The 19,612-nt window shown below is 37.4% G+C and overlaps 1 protein-coding gene across 1 annotated transcript in view; it reads right to left on the bottom strand.

The window, feature by feature from the left end:
• PPFIA2 (PTPRF interacting protein alpha 2) overlaps window positions 1-19,612 on the bottom strand; it is a 281,670-nt gene that overhangs the window by 250,645 nt on the left and 11,413 nt on the right. The window contains exon 2 of the mRNA XM_030446493.1: window positions 18,691-18,941. Coding sequence (XP_030302353.1) covers window positions 18,691-18,939 — 249 coding nt within the window. The 5' untranslated portion in view covers window positions 18,940-18,941. The remainder of the gene's footprint in view (window positions 1-18,690; window positions 18,942-19,612) is intronic.

Below are 19,612 nucleotides of genomic sequence, written 5' to 3' on the forward strand. Positions count from 1 at the left end.
TCCGTCAACCTCTCCTCATAGGATCTGTGCTGGATCCCTTCACCAGCCTGGTTGCCCTCCTTTGGACCCGCTCCGGCACCTCGATATCCTTCCTAAACTGAGGGACCCAGAACTGGACACAGGACTCAAGCTGTGGCCTCACCAGGGCTGTGTACAGGGGCAGAATCACTTCCTTGGACCTGCTTGCCACACTGTTCCTGATACAGGCCAGGATGCCATTGGCCTTCTTGGCCACCTGGGCACACTGCTGGTTCATGTTCAGCTTCCTGTCAATCCAGACTCCCAGGTCCCTTTCTGCCTGGCTGCTCTCAGCCACTCTGTGCCCAGCCTGGAGCTCCCCATGGGATTGTTGAGGCCAAAGTGCAGGACCCGGCACTTGGCCGTGTTGAACCTCATCCCATTGGAATCAGCCCAACTCTCCAGTCTGTCCAGGTCCCTCTGCAGAGCCCTTCTGCCTTCCAGGTGATCCACACTGCCCCCCAGCTTAGTGTCAACTGCAAATTTGCTGATGGTGGACTCAATCCCCTCATCTAAATCATCAATAAAGATACTAAACTGTAGTGTAATGAGGCAACCAGGTGCCACTAATTCCCAGGTAGTGGGCATGAGCTTGTGTTAAGCCCACTTGTGCCTGATTAGGGCGGGCCCCCACTGCACATGAGCAGGACCAGGGGGCCAATAAAAGGTAAGGCCTGATACACAAACTCAGCTCACACTAGAACTCACAATCTCGGCATGCTTGGCTTTAACTGCTTCTTTCAGCACTGCACTACCTTCATTGCTCCACTAGAGCTCATTGCCGTCAGGGTGAGGTTTGAGTGGCGCATCCAGCTAACACGCTGTTATACACACAACCCAAGCAATGCCTGGAGCTGTGGGTTCGAGGCTCCTCAAAGCCTCAGGTGGCAACCAGGTGCCACTAGTGGAAGTGAGCTCCTTTGGTGCCCTTTTATTGGCCCCCTAATCCTGCTCATGTGCAGTTGGGGCCTGCCTTAATCAGGCACAGGTGGGCTTAACACAAGCTCATGCCCACTACCTGGTCATTAGTGGCACCTGGTTGCCTCATTTCACTACAGGACAATGTGAACCTGCTTCCCAGAAAGCCAACTGTATCCTGAGCTGCATCAAAAGAAGTGTGGCCAGCAGACTGTGGTAGGTGATTCTGCCTACCTGGAGTACTGTGTCCAATTCTGGAGTCCCCAGCATAATAAGGACATGGAGCTATTGGAGTAAGTTCAGGATGGCCACAGAGATGATCAGAGGGCTGAAGCATCTCTTGCATGAAGCCAGGCTCAGAGAGTTGGGCTGGTTCAGCCTGGACAAGAGGAGGCTCCAGGGAGATCTTAGTGCAGCCTTCCAGTACATGAAGGAGGTCTACAGGAAAGCTGGGGATGGACTTTTCTACAAGACATAGAGTGACAGACTGAGGGGGAACTGTTATAAGGTGACAGAGGGTAGATTTAGATTAGCTATTAGGATGCAATTCTTTTCTGTGAGGGTGGTGCTTTCCTGTGATGCTGGAACAGGTTGTCCAGGGAAGCTGTGGATGTCCTCTCCCTGGAAAAGTTCCAGGTTGGGTTGGATGAGGCTTTGAGCAACCTGGTCTAGTGGAAGGTGTTCCTGCCCATGGCAGAGGGGCTGTAATTTAGTGATCTTCACAGTCTCTTCAAACCAAAACATTCTATGATTCTAAGAAAAACACTTGAAGCTAATTATAGGTAAAGAAAAACCCAAATAATTCATTCTTTTCAGAAATAAACTGGTAGTGTAAGCATATGATTACATGGCTTTAACTTATTTTGACATTAAACATCTAATTTTACATTAATTTGACATTAAACAACTAGTTTGAAATATGAAAAGAGGTGGTATTGGAAAAAAAAGCAAAACAACAGAAAACAAACAAACAAAAAAAACCCCAAGAGTTCCACAACAGAACATGAAAAGAAACAGACAGGTCCATCCTGATCCTACTTTCCTTTTTCTAATGACATTCTCTTACCTGTAAAAGACAACAATGTATTTCTAAATTCACTGCCACCAGCACATTGCCTGGTATCAATACTGGACATGTCTTAGACAAACATAATGAAACAAGATGGCACTACTGAAGTTATTTTGCCTGGTGACTCTGAAAAGAAATGACACATCATCAAGATTTTGAATCCCATGCTTAACAAAAAGATTGGCAAATATGTGACATGATCAATAAATCATGCAAACGGGGAGTTGAAAATTAGTTATGGGTAATTTGTCTTCCCCAGGGAAGGACATAAGAAGTTCTCTCCACAAGTTATAAGGTCACTTGTAAAGTTGACAGAACACAGCTAAGAGATTCTTTTTGGCTTCGTGGTAAAAAAGATCAGAAAGGAAAAAAAATATATATAAGCTTTTAAAACCTAATATTGCAAATTTATAACAGAAAAATAACACCTAAGAACTTTCATTTTAATAGTACATGAAATATAGTTAAATCACCATGGAGCATTGTTAAATTAATTTAAGCTAATGAAAGCAAATGAGAGATGAAGAAAAGAGAGCATTAACACACAGAAGTACTGAGGGAAGTTTGAGGTATTAATTTCTGAGGCAGAAGTGTGACAATGGCACAACATCTCACCACTTCACCATCTAGTATTTCCCAAGTAGTTCACTCAAAAGATCTCTGGCAACATCTACCTGCTCCATGGCAACACTGCTCCTTATTGTAATGCTAAGACTTCAGTATCCAACCCCACAGGAGACAGTAGAGAAGCACAAGGTTGCTCCACAACCAAGATGAGAGCAGCTATAATGATTTTTCTACTACATCCTGGAAACCACCTCATAACAGACCCTCTCCAAAGTAGTAACCCAGGCTTGACAATCTTCCTCTCTGACACAAGGCAGTCTGCAACCAGCAACCCACAAAAACTGCCTGCACACAACTGCAAGCCTTGCTTTTGCTTGCCAGTTGGTTATTGTCTATCTCCCTAACATTAAAACCTCTCAAGAACATGCAAACTGAGCATCTGTGGGATACAAGAGGTCTGTTTTCTATTAACAAGTATAAAATAAAAGGAAAAAAGAACCTGTGATTTTATTCCAGATTAGTTTCTCACGTTGTCTCTTTACTTCATCACCAGCCATTAGGGGTTTTATTTATATTAGTTAGTTAATACTTCATGACAATTGCAGATACTACAGATACTGCTTTTCTTATGCAAAGATCTTTCAAACCAAAACATAAGTTTTATCTGTACTGGATGCGCCAGAAGCATGGGGTTTTTGTTTAATGAACATTCAGCATTGTATAATTTAAAGGGACCTGGAGCTGTGTCACACAGCTGCTGAGGTGGGGTGAAAGCAATATATTAACAATTTGAGTTAGAAAAGCACACAATCATGTTGAGAGACAAATCAGTAATGTATAATATCCCTCTGCTTATTTCTTTGTTGTCAGCTACTTCTGTGCTCAGTTTTAAAATTATTAAAATGCATCTATTCAGAAACTTTTGCACTTTCCAGAAAAGCCATGGTAATGATATAAAATGCATAAAATATACAAAATTACAAAATTGACTTAATTGTCAAAATACTTCCTTCTAAACTAGGCAATTTTCTGTCTCTGGAGTAGGTCATGTTCTCATTCCACAAACAACAAACAGAGGCTGAATACTTCATGAAGCTGTTGTTTCTATTTATACATATGCCCATGGGACTTGCTTTAAGGATAAGTGAAGTACAATGGGATGGCAGTAGCAAGGTTTGTGCATGAGGCAAACTCTAGTGCTCCCCTGTCCCTAGTGTGTTAAAAATACACTTTAAGAGAAAAACTTTATTTTATTAATACTGATACACAATTTATAACACAGAAACAAACAGAGCAGAATAGGGACACATTTGCATGAAGTGTACTGTTACAACACATTAATGAAACCAACCAAACTGCAATCAAACTGATGACAAAGACCAAGTAGAAAAAATCAGTGATCCAAAAAGAAGACCTTTTGCTCATTAGTTTTTTCTATTTTTTTTTTCATAATGCTTTAGGTTGTACCTTGATGGATCAGTGTGACTTCCAGTTTACTTGCTGCTTTTACTATCTGTGGGCCATTTTCATAGCCATTTCACTTCACAGTGTAACAACTGTTTGATTTTGTGCCAAGAACTATTACAGATGGACCTTACTTTCAGAAAACCTCTCTTTTTCCAGAAGCCTTACACAGAGAACAACCCAAACAATTCTTTATGCATAAATTCAGATTGTTATTGCTTTTAAGCAAATGACAAAACATAAGACAATCTTTTAGGAAAAAAATTCAGATCCATTTTCCTATCTACAATGTATCATCATAAACATTCAAAGAAATATCTGCATAGCCATTCCATACCCTGTGATATCATGGTCAGCATACAAAGCTGGAGGAAGAAGGAAGTGGGAGACATGTGGAGTAACAGCATTTATCTTCCCAAGTAATTACTACAGGTGATGGAGCCCTGCTTTCCAGGACACAGCTGAACACCTGCCTGCCAATGGGAAGCTGTGAATAAATTCCTGGTTTTACTTTGTTTGTGTCTGTGGCTTTTGCTTTACCTATTAAACTGTCTGTATTTCAGCCCATGAGTTTTATCACTTTTAGCCTGATTCTCTGCTCCAATCTGCCATGGGGCAGCTGAATGGTACTTAGTTGCTGGGGTTAAAGCACAACAAATGCCAGTTCAAGAGTTTGTTGTCCTGTTTTCTGTTTGACTTTAATGACCATATTGAGCCTTTAAGAAGCTGGTAACTAGTTTCATAATTTCAATTTACGGGTTAAAATTCTATAACCCTCATCTAACAGTTAATGTAAACCTAAGTCTGTACTACATAAGCTTTTAAGAAAAGTGTGTTCTTCATCAGAGCTCTTATCAGGGTAATAGTCCAGTTAGAGTGTTTCAGTGATAACCGTACACCCATATTTAAGAGAAGTACCCACATACTCCCAATATAGAAGTATATCCAGACCAAAAGCCAAGTCATAATTATAGATTAGAAAAGATCAACTTCCTTTTGAAATAAAGATGACAGACTGCAAAGCTATATATTTGCACAGCTCAGCCTAAAGGAGATGAACAGCAAGCGTAATGTACTCTGACTCTCTCTGACCTCTGATTCACAATTCAGCATCAGTTTTGAGCAGCCAGAGAAGACAAATAATACACTCTCAGCCAGATATACATGGTTGGCCAGCCTGAAGGCAATAAAGAAAACCATATAGTGCTCTAGACACCTACATTTTATACCTGGTTTGTTTCTTTGTTTGTTTGAATTAAAGCAATGAAACAAAATTATAGGTTTTTAATTTTGTCCAAAACAGACAAAAGGGGGAATCAAGGTCCCTTTCCAAGAACTTGCACCAGTGCAGGCTGTTGGCTGCAGAGTGCAGCTGCCAGGCACTCCGAGCTAATTACTGGCACAGTTACGAGTATTTAACCAAGCCAGTGGGTGTGAAAGTTGGGGTACAGGGCTCACAAAGGAAGACTAGAGGTTTGGATCACAAGCCTGGTTGTGCTTCACAATACATGTGAAGCTTAATCTCTTTGAGGAATAGCAGGCAGCTCATACTGTTAAGGATCTAGGCCATTATTTAAAGTCAGTGAAACTGATCGGGATGGTGCAGATGCCCCAAAGAATGAGGCCAATCCATCCCACCAGGATACAAAGTTGCCCTACTGATGTATGCCCATCTGACTGCCCTTATGTGGAGCAGCAGAGACTGTGTGAGCCTGCTAACTAGGTTAATCACCCAGCCTCTCAAGTGATTTATTCTATACCTGTTTTCCAATTTATATTTGGAAGCTGGCAATAAATGGGGTGTGAACAATTCGCTGAGTTAAAAGCATCTTTAACAGTTTATTTAGCCATCTCTTTGCAATAATTCAGAATTACACAATTATCAAAATGCATGAGTTTAACACTTAATAGCAGCCTGTACTTTTGCAACTTAAATTAGATAGACAACCTAATATAATCACTGAGCTCTTAATGAAATTCTTTATTAGTTTCCAGAAATGACACTTTTATAATAAGGGCTGTCACCAATCTCAAATGCTTTAAAAGGAAGGACAAGCATTTGTAAGTGTTAAAGTAGGCACTAACCAGCATTTATCAAGACAATAATGCTGTATTCTTCCTTATGATTATTTTTTTCATATTAAACGAAGGGCCCTTTTTCTGCATACTAGACAACCACTAAAACCTTGATGTAACAAAGACTGTAAAAATGATGTATGGTTTATAAACCTAAGTGCATTATATCTCCTCACTCACATAATTACATGAAGTATCTCTGTTAGAATAAAAGGAACACCTCCAGACCATTAAGCACTAAACCTCCAGGTAAGATCATCTGCCCCAAGTTCACTATTATATCAATGACTAATTTACACCCCATATGAAGGAGTTTCAAGACTCATTTAGGTGAGAAGTATCTTTGTTTTAAAATCTCAGTGAGAACTGTCATGTCTAACAAACCTCAGTTATCACCTAAATGGATATTGATAACAGACCACACTAATTTATACTATTTTGTCACTCAAGCATATGTAATTAGGCTTACATCGTCTTCCTGCTAGCAGAGTTTAAAAAGGCAGTCAAATTATTATTATTATTTATTATTATGTCTCTGGGTGACAGAGTTTAAATTTGCTTAAACTTCTAGGAGGAGTTACCTATCTGTGATCCCAATCCATGACTGGTTTTCCAGAAGATCCAATCGGCTCTACCAGCCAATTGAAGCCTCCTGAAGACCTTACCACTTGCTATAATCTGCAAAATCTGCTCTTGAACATAAATGCCAGTGTAAAAAATTGGGCTGTGAAATTCCATCCGTATTTCAGATATGAAATTTCAGATATTTCAGATATGTATTTCAGAGAAATTAATCACAAAACATGAGCTATTACTATATGCAAAATAAAAAGGTCTTCACATTTCACATTATATTTGTAATCTTTCATAGCCCAATGCAAGTAGTGGAATCCCATTCTTTCATAAGCTCACCAAATCACAATACTTCACCTCCACCCTGGAAAAACACAATGAAGTTTTCTTCCTGCGAATTATAGAATATCACCTCAAGAATTTTTCTAAAGGTTAAAATAGTAGCATTTGTAGATTTTTCTCTTTTTCTAGAGAACTCCATAAATCAAAGCCCTAGGGATGCTGTCAGTCTTGACTGTCCTTAACCTTTCTCCCCCCCACCTTCCCACAGCCCAGGACACTGTGTCAACCCTCACAGGGCCAATAGCTCTTGCTCCAGTAATGGTGCAGCAGGTCCAGCTCCAGCTCCTCACAGTCCTGTCCTGCCCAGCCATAACAAGATGCTAAAAATCTACAGTAGTCACACAAAATATGAAGACTGTTAATATTAAAAAAAACCAAAAAATTGTATAAATGCCACAAGTATATAACTTTTGAAGATCACCTTATATTTTTTGCATTGCTCTTAAATACTTAGTTCAATACCACAGATATCTGGTAAGATTGGGTATCAGTAAAATGTATTAGTGTATTAAATATGCCCATTTAATAGCAATGCAAAACTTTTTCCCACACAGTTTTGCATCAACTAGTCCTGCTAAAGCTTTTTTTTTTTTTTTTTTTTTTAATTACAGTATATCCAGGCACTTTTTTCCTGCTTTAAGTCAGCTAGAAAATTTACATACCCAAAAGTAAGAGATGTTCAGAAAAGACAGGAAATGGTGCCCTTTTTTTAAAGACTGTAGTCCTAAAATAAGCAGAAATTAATAGACACCCAAGTGGAGCAATGAAAAGAAGCAAGAAGATAAGACTTTTGCAAAAAAACTCTCCCAAACAAGCCATATTTTTCTGAGATAGCTTGATGAAAGGAAGAAAACATGGGAAGTCCCACCCACACTGAGGTGCTACAAATGCAAAGACTTATTTGACCCTACCATAAACCTGAGCAGCATCAATACCTGTATCAGTATTAATATGAAGTGGGAATTATATGCTTACAAATTTTATTGTGATTATAAAGATGGATTTAAGACGTGTATTATTTTAGATATTATTTCATTTTCACATATTCATATAGGATACATGGCATCAGTCCTTGAAAGTCACGGCAGCAAAAGGATTAATATTTACTGCAAAACTGAGTGTTCCAAAATGTACTGTATATCTTTCAAAATGCTCAGCTGAGCAATGAGCCAACCAAGGAAACAATAACATACAAATCTTACTTTCTTAGCTATCTGATGAGTCGTTTCCACAAGCTGAGACCTGCAGCATAGATCAGAAGTTTCAGCTTCAGTCAACCAGAGCTGGCAGTCAGATACTGGAGCAGTCATCGATGTTTTATTCCATTTATTCCATGCCAATCTGCTCTCACAAGTGATTAAAACTGCTTCTAACAAGTATATATACTATGAGCCAAAAATTCCTTTTAGAAGCAACAAGTCGCAGAAGGTTTTTTGGGAAAAAGGTCAGCCGGAAAGGAACCTAAATCTTCAGTAATAGTCTAAATAGATACCAATATCTATTTCACTACTAAAGAAGGATCCTGGGTACTAAAGGAGCAACATAATGAAATTATGTAACTTATACTACTACATTTCAAAATGGCCACACTGTCAGAAAAATCAAGATATTACTTATCTTTGGCATGTTGAGCATCATTCTTTTAACGCCAGTGTCACAAACCACTTAAAATTCTCTCGACGTAAAGCCTTCCATCTAATTATTCTTACAATATTTTCTGTGACTTTGACTTGTGTGACAGTTCTTCATACACAGGCACACTTTATACTCATAAAATGACTCACTGTTGGAGGACAGTGTACAACAATCATGAGTCACACCCGATTCATGAGGAGGTGGCATGTTGTGCTCTCCCTCAAGGGTATGTTCAGTGCAAAAAACTACAACACAAAAATTTCACAAGATGTGGCTTTGCTCTTCTGATGAGCAGTCATTAGGAGAACCCCAAAAGTATTTTGCATTCAGTAGCATCCATACCTTTTCATTTTTGCCCTACTTGGAGAAAACTCTTGAATTTATGAGTCCAGTAAGCTTAACTTCCTACTGGATTTGGTCACATTTTTTTCAGAACTTCAGTGCATCTGGATCATCCTACTTCATAGCATGTATGCATTCTTCAATTAATTTCTTGCAAGCACACTCATGTACAAGACTGGCATGTCTACAAATATCTAAATACTTCCTTTGCTACTGAAAAAGCGACAGCAAGCCTGATTTTCTTTCTGGAGGTGAGGGTATCAGCTGTTAATGTCATAAGTGATAAATTTTAAAAACCCCAGCAAAGTAGATGGAAGTCCATGCTATGATTTCTTGGGTTCAAAAGTGACTGCACCAGTTTGTGGAACACAAACACTCTTCTTCTAATTTACAAGTTGCAAATAAACTGAAGTTAAAAACCTGTCCTCAGCTGCAAATGATAGAAGTCTAGGAAAGCATCCTGGAGATACCACATACAGTGCTTGCCCTGTTGTTACTCCTCTCATTAGACCTTTTCTCTGACAACTCCTTGTTAGCAGCTGGTGTGTGTGCACCCTAGAAATGAGCACTATGGGGGTATGAATTCGGTAACACTTTTCCATATGCTATGCTTGAGGTCATCCTCCCATCACTGGAAAAATCAAGGAAAGAACTGTAAAGCTAAAAGAGTTCTTAATGTTTAGGCCTAGAAAATTTCTGTTTTACATTCAGCTCAATGCCATATGTCTTAAAATAAAGTACTTTTTTGTATGCTTAAATAACCAGTGAGAAATAAGAATTTTATTTGCATTTTCAAGGCATCTTTAAAATACTCCTAAACCCGTGTGTAAATGTAAATTCTTTCTTTGTTAAGCTGTGAGTAAAAGAATCACATCTGTGGGTTTTTAAGGGATTTTTTTAATTAGCATACCATTATCACCATGCAAATTAGGTAATATAGACAAGTTACTTTGGAAAACAAAGACAGTTCACAGTGAAGTACTCAAAAAGGCAGTACTAGGTTTGGACAAGTAGCATTTCAGATGCTTCATAGCTATTTGCAAGTATTTTTCTAGAAGAGAAGTACTTTCGGTTTTATTCTATTCAGAGCAGAAGTGATTATTCTCACTTCTCTTCCTGTAATGTTGGATAATAAAAATAATGACCAGCAACAAAAACTATATTTTCCTGTATCTTCTAGCATATATCAAACCATTGATTTTTTTTTTTATTATTATCTTAATTTGTTACTAATCCTCTGTTAATCCTAGCTATCATAGCTTTGTAATACAAAAGTACAAAGAACAATTATTATGGATGTATTCAAACAGGATATAAATAGAATATATCCTATTCAAATAGGATATAAACAGGATATAAATATAATAGGATGGTTGATGGCAGAGCAGCAGACATAGCTTATCCTGATTTCAGGAAGGCATTGACAATGTCTCCCACAGCCTCCTTGGAACTAAACTGAAGAAATGTGGCCTGGATGACTGGGTAGTGAGGTGGATCAGGGGCTGCTTGAAGGACAGAAGCCAGAGAGCTGTAGTCAATGGGATAGGGTCTAGTTGGAAGTCTGTTTCTAGCGAAGTCCCTCAAGGGTCATAATGGGACTAGGACTATTCAGTGCATTTGTTGATGACCTGGATGAGGGAATAGAGTGTACTGTCAGCGAGTTTGCTGATGACACAAAACTGAGTGCAGTGGCTGACACCCCAGAAGACTATGCTGCCACTCAGAGGGACCTGGACAGACTGGAGAGCTGGGCAGGGAGAAATTTAATGAATTACAAGGGCAAGTGTAGAGTTTTGCATCTGGGAAAGAACAACCCCAGGTACCAGTATAGGCTGGGGACTGAGCTGCTGGAGAGCAGCACAGGGGAAAGGGACCTGGGGGTGCTGGTGGGTGGAAGGATGACCATGAGCCAGCAATGTGCCCTTGTGGCCAAGAAGGCCAATGGCATCCTGGGGTGCATCAGAAGGAGGTGGTTAGTAGGTCGAGAGAGGTTTTCCTCCCTCTCTACCCTGCACTGGTGAGGCCACATCTGGAATATTGTATCCAGTTCTGGGCCCCTCAGTTCCAGAAGGACAGGGAACCGCTTGAAAGAGTCCAGCACAGAGACACCAAGATGACTGAGTTGAACATCTCCCTTGTGAGGAAAGGCTGAGGGAGCTGAGGCCCTTCAGCTTGGAGAAGAGGAGACTGAAGGATGACCTCAGCAATGTTTAGAAATATGTAAGGGGTGAGTGCCAGGAGGATGAAGTTAACCTTTTCTCAGGGGGGACTAACAGTAGGACAAGGGGCAAACTGGAGCATAGGTGGTTCCATATAAATATTAGGAAGAATTTTTTCACTATGAGGGTGCCAGAGCACTGAGCAGGGTGCCCAGGGAGGTTGTGGAGTCTCCTTCCCTGGAGACATTCAAAGCCCCCCTGGATGTGTTCCTGTGTGACCTCCTGTAGGTGACCCTGCTCTCGCAGGGGGGTTGGACTCGATGATATTTGAGGTCCTATCTAACACCTAACTTTCTATGATTCTCTGATTCTATGAAACAGAGAACTGTGACTGTATGGTTCAGATTCAAGCATCTCTAAATTACAGAGTTCTAACCAGCTTACATAGTGAAATTAGAAATCTACAATGATATTTTTATTGGCAGCTGTATACATTTTAGCAAGTTTGTTTCAGGTTATTTGAGGTCTTGTATAAGCATTTGCTCTGAAAGTCAGATTACCAACTTTCAGACTTAACTGTAGGTTTGCAAATAATCTTCACTGATCCCCTATAAAGTATGCAGAAGTCTCCATTCGCATGGAGATAAAAACATCTGCCTATGCACAGTATTATTTCTGGAGACTTAATCCAAGAATTTATAAATGCATAGATATGTTCAATTGTGTGAGAAAATGTTTTTTTCATTGAAAGCATTTTCTTGAAATTTCCAATAAATGTTTTGAAGTTGCCATTTTCAGTAAATAAGTACCTCCTCAAATCCATCTGTACAGTCCAAATACTGAGTCACTATAAGGAATCTATACAATAAATACGAGATATGAGCAGATCACTGACTGTATGCTCATAACTGCATGCCATGGCTGTAGCCAGATGAAACAGTAGTTCATGAAAAGGAAACTGTGGGACTATACAAACAAATCATAGAATCATAGAAAGTTACAGGTTGGAAGAGGCCTCAAAAAGATCATAGAATCATAGAATTGGCTGGGCTGGAAAGGACCTCAGAGATCATCAAGTCCAACCCTTGATCCACTACCACTGCAGTTTTGGTTTCGAGCAAATACATGTTTGTATAGGCAAATATTTGCTAATATAAAAGCTTTTTCTTCTGCTGAACCAGTCTTCTTCAATCATCATCTTTATTACAAAACCCGTATCTTTAACAAGAAAATCTCCTTCTTATAAATATTTGCAATATGCTAGTGAGTAAACACAACTTCACAAAAGCAAGGAAATAAACTCAGGCTTGAAAAGAATTTGGGTAATTGCTTGTATGTACAATTATACCTATCATTATGCTCTGCTGGGAGTAAGCTGGTGATGTTTAAAAAGAGTCTAGAGAGGAGTCAGCTAAAGCATTGTCCTGCTTACACCACTGACACAAACAGTCATTTATTCTGATGGATGATGCTAGTTAGGAGTCCTTAACCACAATAAGAGTTGTTAGAGATCTGTAGAGAAAACAGCCCTGTACATATGCTCTGTAAGTAACTGAGGCAGGTAACATTTAAATCTTTCCTAGATGTTTTTAAGGTAGGACACAACTAACATTTCAACATTGTGTTCCACATAAACCATTGTAGCTTAATAATGCCAAGCTTCCTTGGAATTCCAGATGCTCTTTCTCTCAACCATATATTTAAATATTGTTACAAAATGTACTTTCCTCATTATTTACTCTATTCGAATTGTTTTTATTTTTTTCTAATATTAATCCTCTGCACACATGCTTTCCTTAATACTCATATATTTATATATGAGTTGAGAAAACTAGCAAAAAAAAAAAAAGCATCATTCCAATTTATTTATAAAGGTATTTATTTCATATTTAGTAATCTAAAGTGATTTTGGCAGTCACAAAGTCTTGGTACTTGCACTGCCTCTAGTAGGAACTATATGGGTTCAAAATACCTGAAAATTAAGATATTTTATTTAGTAGTCTGTACTACTGTACTGTAAGACAGTAGAAATCTAGAGATTGCAGCAAGCACTGCATTAAACTTCAAGTTTTACACATGAACACTGAGTGCCTCTCTGGACTTCTGGGTCAGAAAACTTTAACCTTCCACTTCAGACACATGTAAAAGGATCTCCACTTCTTGGAATTCTTTTTAAATTATTAAAAATTTCAATGTGAGAAAAAATCTTTTATCCTGCAACATAAAGAAAATTGATGGAAATCTTAAAAAAGCCCATTGTAGAAGATCAGGCTTCTGGTACTTAAAAAAAAAATAATGATTATCCATTCAGATATACACGATGCCATTGGTTCTCCGTGTTATTCAGCATAGCCAGAAAGAAAATGGGGAGAAAAGCCATCATCCAACTTCATCACAAGAACAAAAGCTATTTCTAGAACAATACTGTGAGTCAAACTATCACTTCTACCCAAACAGCAAATACTTGCTTAGCAGGTGTCTGGTTTTAAATGAGCAAAAATTAGTTTCCATTATTTTAAAATGTGTTAATTTTTTTATGGTGGGCTATATTATTTTTTCTTTAAGACACTAAATAGAAGTATGTCACTATTTTGTATCTGTGTGTAATATCCACACACATTTAAACAGAAAATAAAACCTCAGAATAAGTCCCTACTGATTTACTGTTGAATCCTTACGACTTTCTTATCCCCGGCAGTAAAGCAACCCCTGTTCATCAGTATTGGAAGAAACTGCAAATCTATCAACAAAATTCTTTAATAACAATCCTATTAAAGTTAATATTGATCAAATTACATAAACTAGTTCAATAAAACAAAGTCATTACATTTCTCTCTTTGGATTTTCCCTTCCATCATGTCTCCATTAAGCATTTTTAAATAAGTGGTGCCTTATTACAGGAAATAAAACCTTAATGATTACCAATGTATTTCTATTACTGATTTCATTTCCGAATTATTGTAGCTAACGGAGTTTAGCTGGAATCTGCTATCTATATCCAAAAAGAACAGATCTTCAAATAGTGCTAATGATAATATTTATTAGAGAGAAAAAAAAAATTGCAACATCTTGATGAATTTATACTGAATTAGAACAAAGCCTTTAGATCTCAACTAGAAATTTTCACTGGAACCACAGTACACTCAAAGTTGGTGGAAAAAAAGAAAAAAAAAATATTAAAAACTAAGAAACTGGAGCCATTTCCCCTCTTCATTCATTATCAATACCAAAGTGAAAATGTGACTTAAAATTCTTTAGTACTGAATATTTCCTTGTCTGTTGTAAAGATTCAGAGTATAGATCCTATAAATAAAATTATAGAAGCTCTACTGTACATGCAATATTAGAAAGCCTTTCATAAAGTTGTAAATTTTCTAAAATATTTCGTCATGTGAAAATTACACATTTATTTGCTAGCTCCCATTAACAGTGTTATTTATTATTGCTGCACAGTATTCCAGAGGAGGATGCTGTCTCAGGTGGACCAGATGACCTTTACAAGTCCGTTCCAATTCAAACTATTTTACGATAATATGAATTAGACAAACATGAATAATATGAATTAGATAATCTGAATTAGATATGATAATGATAATTAGATAATATGAATTAGACAAACACCTTCCTAGGCCTGGATAGCTAGGCCTGTTTTACAGATGGCTGCACCACTACAGTTCCAATGGTCACTTCTCAGTATAAAGTATTCTATGATCTCTAACAAAGAATAGCACAGTTAAACTGCTGGACTTTTAAAAGGTCCACTTTAGGTTTAGACAGTTTTATACCCACACACAGAATTCACCTCATGTAAATTTAGCTGAAATTAATTTTCCCATTTTTTATAGAGTGTTTTAATATTATTCCTTAACTTTTAGACAGCTTTATTAGTTGGAATGAACTGTACAATAAGACATAGCATGGATGCAGATTCTCACCAACAGAACATGCAAAATGCTATTAGCAGAGGGAAGGAAAAATAAAATCTGCTGCCATAAATGCTCAGTGAAACAGAACCTAGACCATTACAAAAATCCAGCAGCTGTCCAGTGAAAGAGAGCAAAAGACAGATGAAGGGAATATTTGGTACATTAAAAAATAGACACCTTATATATGCCTTAAAGCAACGAAACCTATCTACCAAATTATGTTAGCCACTTGAAAATATCAGCATAACTACAGCAATGTCAGTGATGGCATGAAATTCTCAATCTATGAATTGTCTTTAAAACCCCATTTTTTCATTCAAAGACTGAACAAAGTCAGTGTGTTCCTATAAATCAAAGCACTAGTCAATGTATGCAGATCACAATCTACTACTTTCAAGTACTTTTTTTCAGATACTAAATTTCCTTTCAGCATGTGTTTATCACAGGCCTTTCAGCTATGTAACAGTATTTTTCGAAGCTCTGAAAACGTTAGAAGTATAAAAATTCTTCAGCAACATTTAATAAGAAGTTCTGTGTTCATGAAATAGTTACAAAACTTTCAAAATGTTGCTATAATTGAATTTTTGATATTAAATAAAAAATGTCAATATTCTATTTTGATTCAAAGGACTTTAAAAGAATTTAATACTTTAATTAAAATTCTATAAGCATTTACATTTAAAACATTGCATTTGAAAATACTTAATTTGGAATTTATTTCTCGCAATCATATGCAATATAATTTTGTTATTGGCCCAGATTCAAACTGGAAGAAAGTTAACTGAGGGAAGATTATAGAGAAATTTGCTTGAGAAAGTTGTAAATGAACATTTTCCCCTATCTACCACTCAGAACAGGAGTTACAGTTTCTAACTACAGTTACCAACTTCTTCTGTATTGCACTCTGCTACACTACAGAAAAAAGGCCTGATTTTACTCCATTAAAATAAAAACATACTGTTTGTTATGCTTCCCCGTTACAGTAGAATTGTGTTGTCTTTAGCAGTTATTGGGTTTTTTCTGGAGTCATAACCTAAATACAATAAATTCCTAACCTAAGAGAACAGAGAGTGCAGACCCAAATACACTTTTGGTAGAGGCTTCTGCTGTCAACAGGCACCTTTGGGAAGAATAAAGAAGACCACTTGCGAACTAGATTCTTAATATCAGAAGACCTGTTATGCACAGAACATTTCTTAACTGCACTAGCACATAACTCTAATAGTTTTAGTAAAAAGATTCAGACTTGTGTTTCATTCTTTATGTGAACAATCCCACACAATGTGGAAACTCTCCACAGTGATGTCTGAATTAAATAAGAAGGGTCAAGTTCTGAGGTTAACCAACTGCACTATGATGTATAATGTCTTTCACATCAGTTTCATCTTGAAAAAAGCTTGGAGTTTTTACTCTGTCTTTGTTGAAGAAAAATAGATTTTGAATGTCATTTCTGATAACTCAGGAAAATTAAATTCTTCTGATGAATATTCATTTTTTCCTCCATCAATATTATTTTTGGCTTAAACCATTTCTTTCATCATTTACCTAGCCATTTCATCTGCCAGCTTCTCCAAGAAAAAAATCACTCATAGTTCCTCAAAACTCAGTTTTCCCCAGAAGTAGAAGAGATTCAATTAGTTTTTTCATGCAGATGCTATTGCCTCTTTGCTCTAGTAGTCTTTTTCTGACTCTCTTCCAACTTGAGGTTGGCTCTCAATCATTACTGAGCCAGAACCCAAGCATAAAGTTCAAACCACCTCTTAGATTAACTGTGTTAATATTTATCTATTTTCTAAAAGCAGTAACTTACATAATACATTTCAGAAAGTTTTTCAATCTTTTTACACCTACTTCTCATAGCCTACAACCATTCTATTGCATGCATTTTCCATCCCTAATACTGCTACCTTAAGGTCAGAACATAGTTTTTTTTTAATAAGGGCTAGATGCAGGGCCCTCATCTTTATACTTCATCTTTATATCATCCTACCTCTGTTACTCTTGTTCCTGTGATATCATACTCATTCCATTACTTCACTGTCAGTGTCAATTGAGTCAGTGCAATTTTCTGTCATCTGAAATTTCCACTAGCATGCTCCTTCTTCTCGTGCTTGAATTAACAAAAATTGATCCCAAAACACATTCTTAATCAACTAATACTACTAGACTCCTTCCATCCTTTCAATGTGACAATTTTTACTGTGACAATTTTTCCTCTCTTTTATTACTTACCTTCCTAATTACTTTTTATTTCTTATTTCACATCTACATTTAAATGGGGCCTCTTCAAAAGATATCTGCTTTAGGGATAGCACAGTTCCTTAGTCTAACAATTCTGATACCAGTGAGTGACACTGACATATTCCATTATTTTGAAAAAAAACTTGTCATATTTTTAAGTTAACTTCTTGACACTTTTCTATGAAGAGACAACAGTGAGACAGAAGCTCAACTTCCCAGAAATTAGAGAAGGAAAAAAAAAGCAAACCCTTGTTTTTACCATGTATCAAGATCACTGCTACTCCCTTCTGTTAAGCTGAAGTCAGGTGTAGTCATTATTAATGTCTGAAGCTAATGCTGAATTTGCTAATGCTCCCCTTCAAACGATGACAGTCTTTATCCTTTTCAGCCCCATCTCAAGATATTTCAATAACTTGCTGGGGTTAGCCCTTATGCAACTGCTTTAATTCCTTACATGAGCGAATGGCTTTTTTCTTTTTTTTTATCATTAACAACTTTCTCACTGATTTGATTCATCCTTACCATCTCCTTCCAACCACACAGCTTAATCTGTCTTCCTTCCTCTGTAGGCACTGTCTAATAGGTATGCCCGGGCACTCACAATCAAATTCTTTTGCAAGTGACAGTAGGGATATGCAAATAAAATAGCACAGAGAAAAACTGCCCTTTGACTCATGGTGTATTTTAAATCATTGGCTAGATATACAGACTGAAATGAGATGTTTCTCTCCTTTTAATTCTAAAATTTTGAAAAAAACATGTTATTGTGATACATATTTTTCAAATATAATATACTATTATTTTAGCTGAAGTAAGGAGTTCTTCAGCTCCTAAAAAAAACCAAAGTAGTTTTAGATAATGAAATTTATAAACTTACTTTCAAAATTATTAAAAATATTAAGGCAGCAGTTGTTTCTGGGTTTGTGTGTAGTTCATTACATGTAGTTCACTACATAAGCTAGTTTTTGTTTGTTGTAATGCTATTTAGAATTTTTTATCTGCAATAGAGTCTGTTGGAAACATCTTCATTCCTGTTTCTTCATCCCCACCGTTAGATCTTTAATTTAGAAGACCCCTCATCTGTTGGAAATGCTAGAGCAACAGCCAAAAGAACCAGTAGCTACAGGCCTTCATCTTGCTCTCGTTGAAGTCAATGGCATTACTCCACTCATAACTTTGAAGACAGGCCTCAAAGAGATCAAATAGATACTATTAAATAGATAGGAGTTCTGCAGCTGACCTCAATGAGAACAGAATTTGGACTTCAAGGAATAAATGCTGATTAGGTTTAAAGTAAGTGGGATTAACCAGAAAAATGGTGAATATAAAAAAAAAAAGAAAATCTTGATAAACTACTTACCTGAGGCAGTGCTGAGTTAAGCTGTCGCTGGAGGGAGTCTCTGTCATAGATGACATCCTGTAGGCGTTGCTGTGCAAGTGACAAGCTTTCCTGTGTCTCCCGAAGAGTATCAAGGAGACGGTCCCTTTCATCCAGCATGTTCACCATCAGCTGCTCAAAGTGAGAATCTGAGTCTGAGCCGCTGCTTTGGGACCCCCGTTGGCTCATCGGGGTGTCCTCGTTTATCGTTGGCATCACCTCACACATCATTTCTTTAAAAAAGACACAAATCAGAAAAAACTCTTCAGTAGGAAAATATCTGATTTCATAAGAGCAAATAGCTCTACCACAAGCACGCAGTCGATTATTGCATTGGTGCCTCTTTCAACTTCTGAGCTTTCAGTAATAATCAGATGGTCAATAGACAGCGATCAAATAGAGTGACTAATACTACAGAGCAAAGACTTTGAATGTGCTTCCTAAACTAAGAAAAGAATGAAAGGAAATCAAAGATAAAAGAATATTTTAAATTATTAATAGTTTTGAGAAAATGCTCCCTTATAATGACAGAAAATACTTCCTTTGCAATTGTAGTGCCCTTGATCATTGATCTCCTCTTCTCTCTTACCTAATGTCATCCTTGAATTGTTGGTATTGATGCCAATAGCTGCCATTAATTGCCAGATTTTTCCTACTCTAGGCATTTCTACAGTATAACTCAAGCTAACCATTGATCCAGTATCATGCTGCCTTAACAATGCCATGTTAATCTATTTTTCTATCTGGTTATTCTCACCCTCAGGGGAAATAATTCTCCAGTGAGCTCGTTCAGTAAGAGGTCAAGAACTAGAAAATCTCTGCTAATTACCATCCTTGTGATATCTTGTGCAAATTGAATTACAAGGGACAGAATCACTGTTGTTTGTCTCCTAAATACAGTCCT

The sequence above is a fragment of the Calypte anna genome, chromosome 1 (genome assembly GCF_003957555.1).
Source record: "Calypte anna isolate BGI_N300 chromosome 1, bCalAnn1_v1.p, whole genome shotgun sequence".
Lineage (NCBI taxonomy): Eukaryota > Metazoa > Chordata > Aves > Apodiformes > Trochilidae > Calypte > Calypte anna.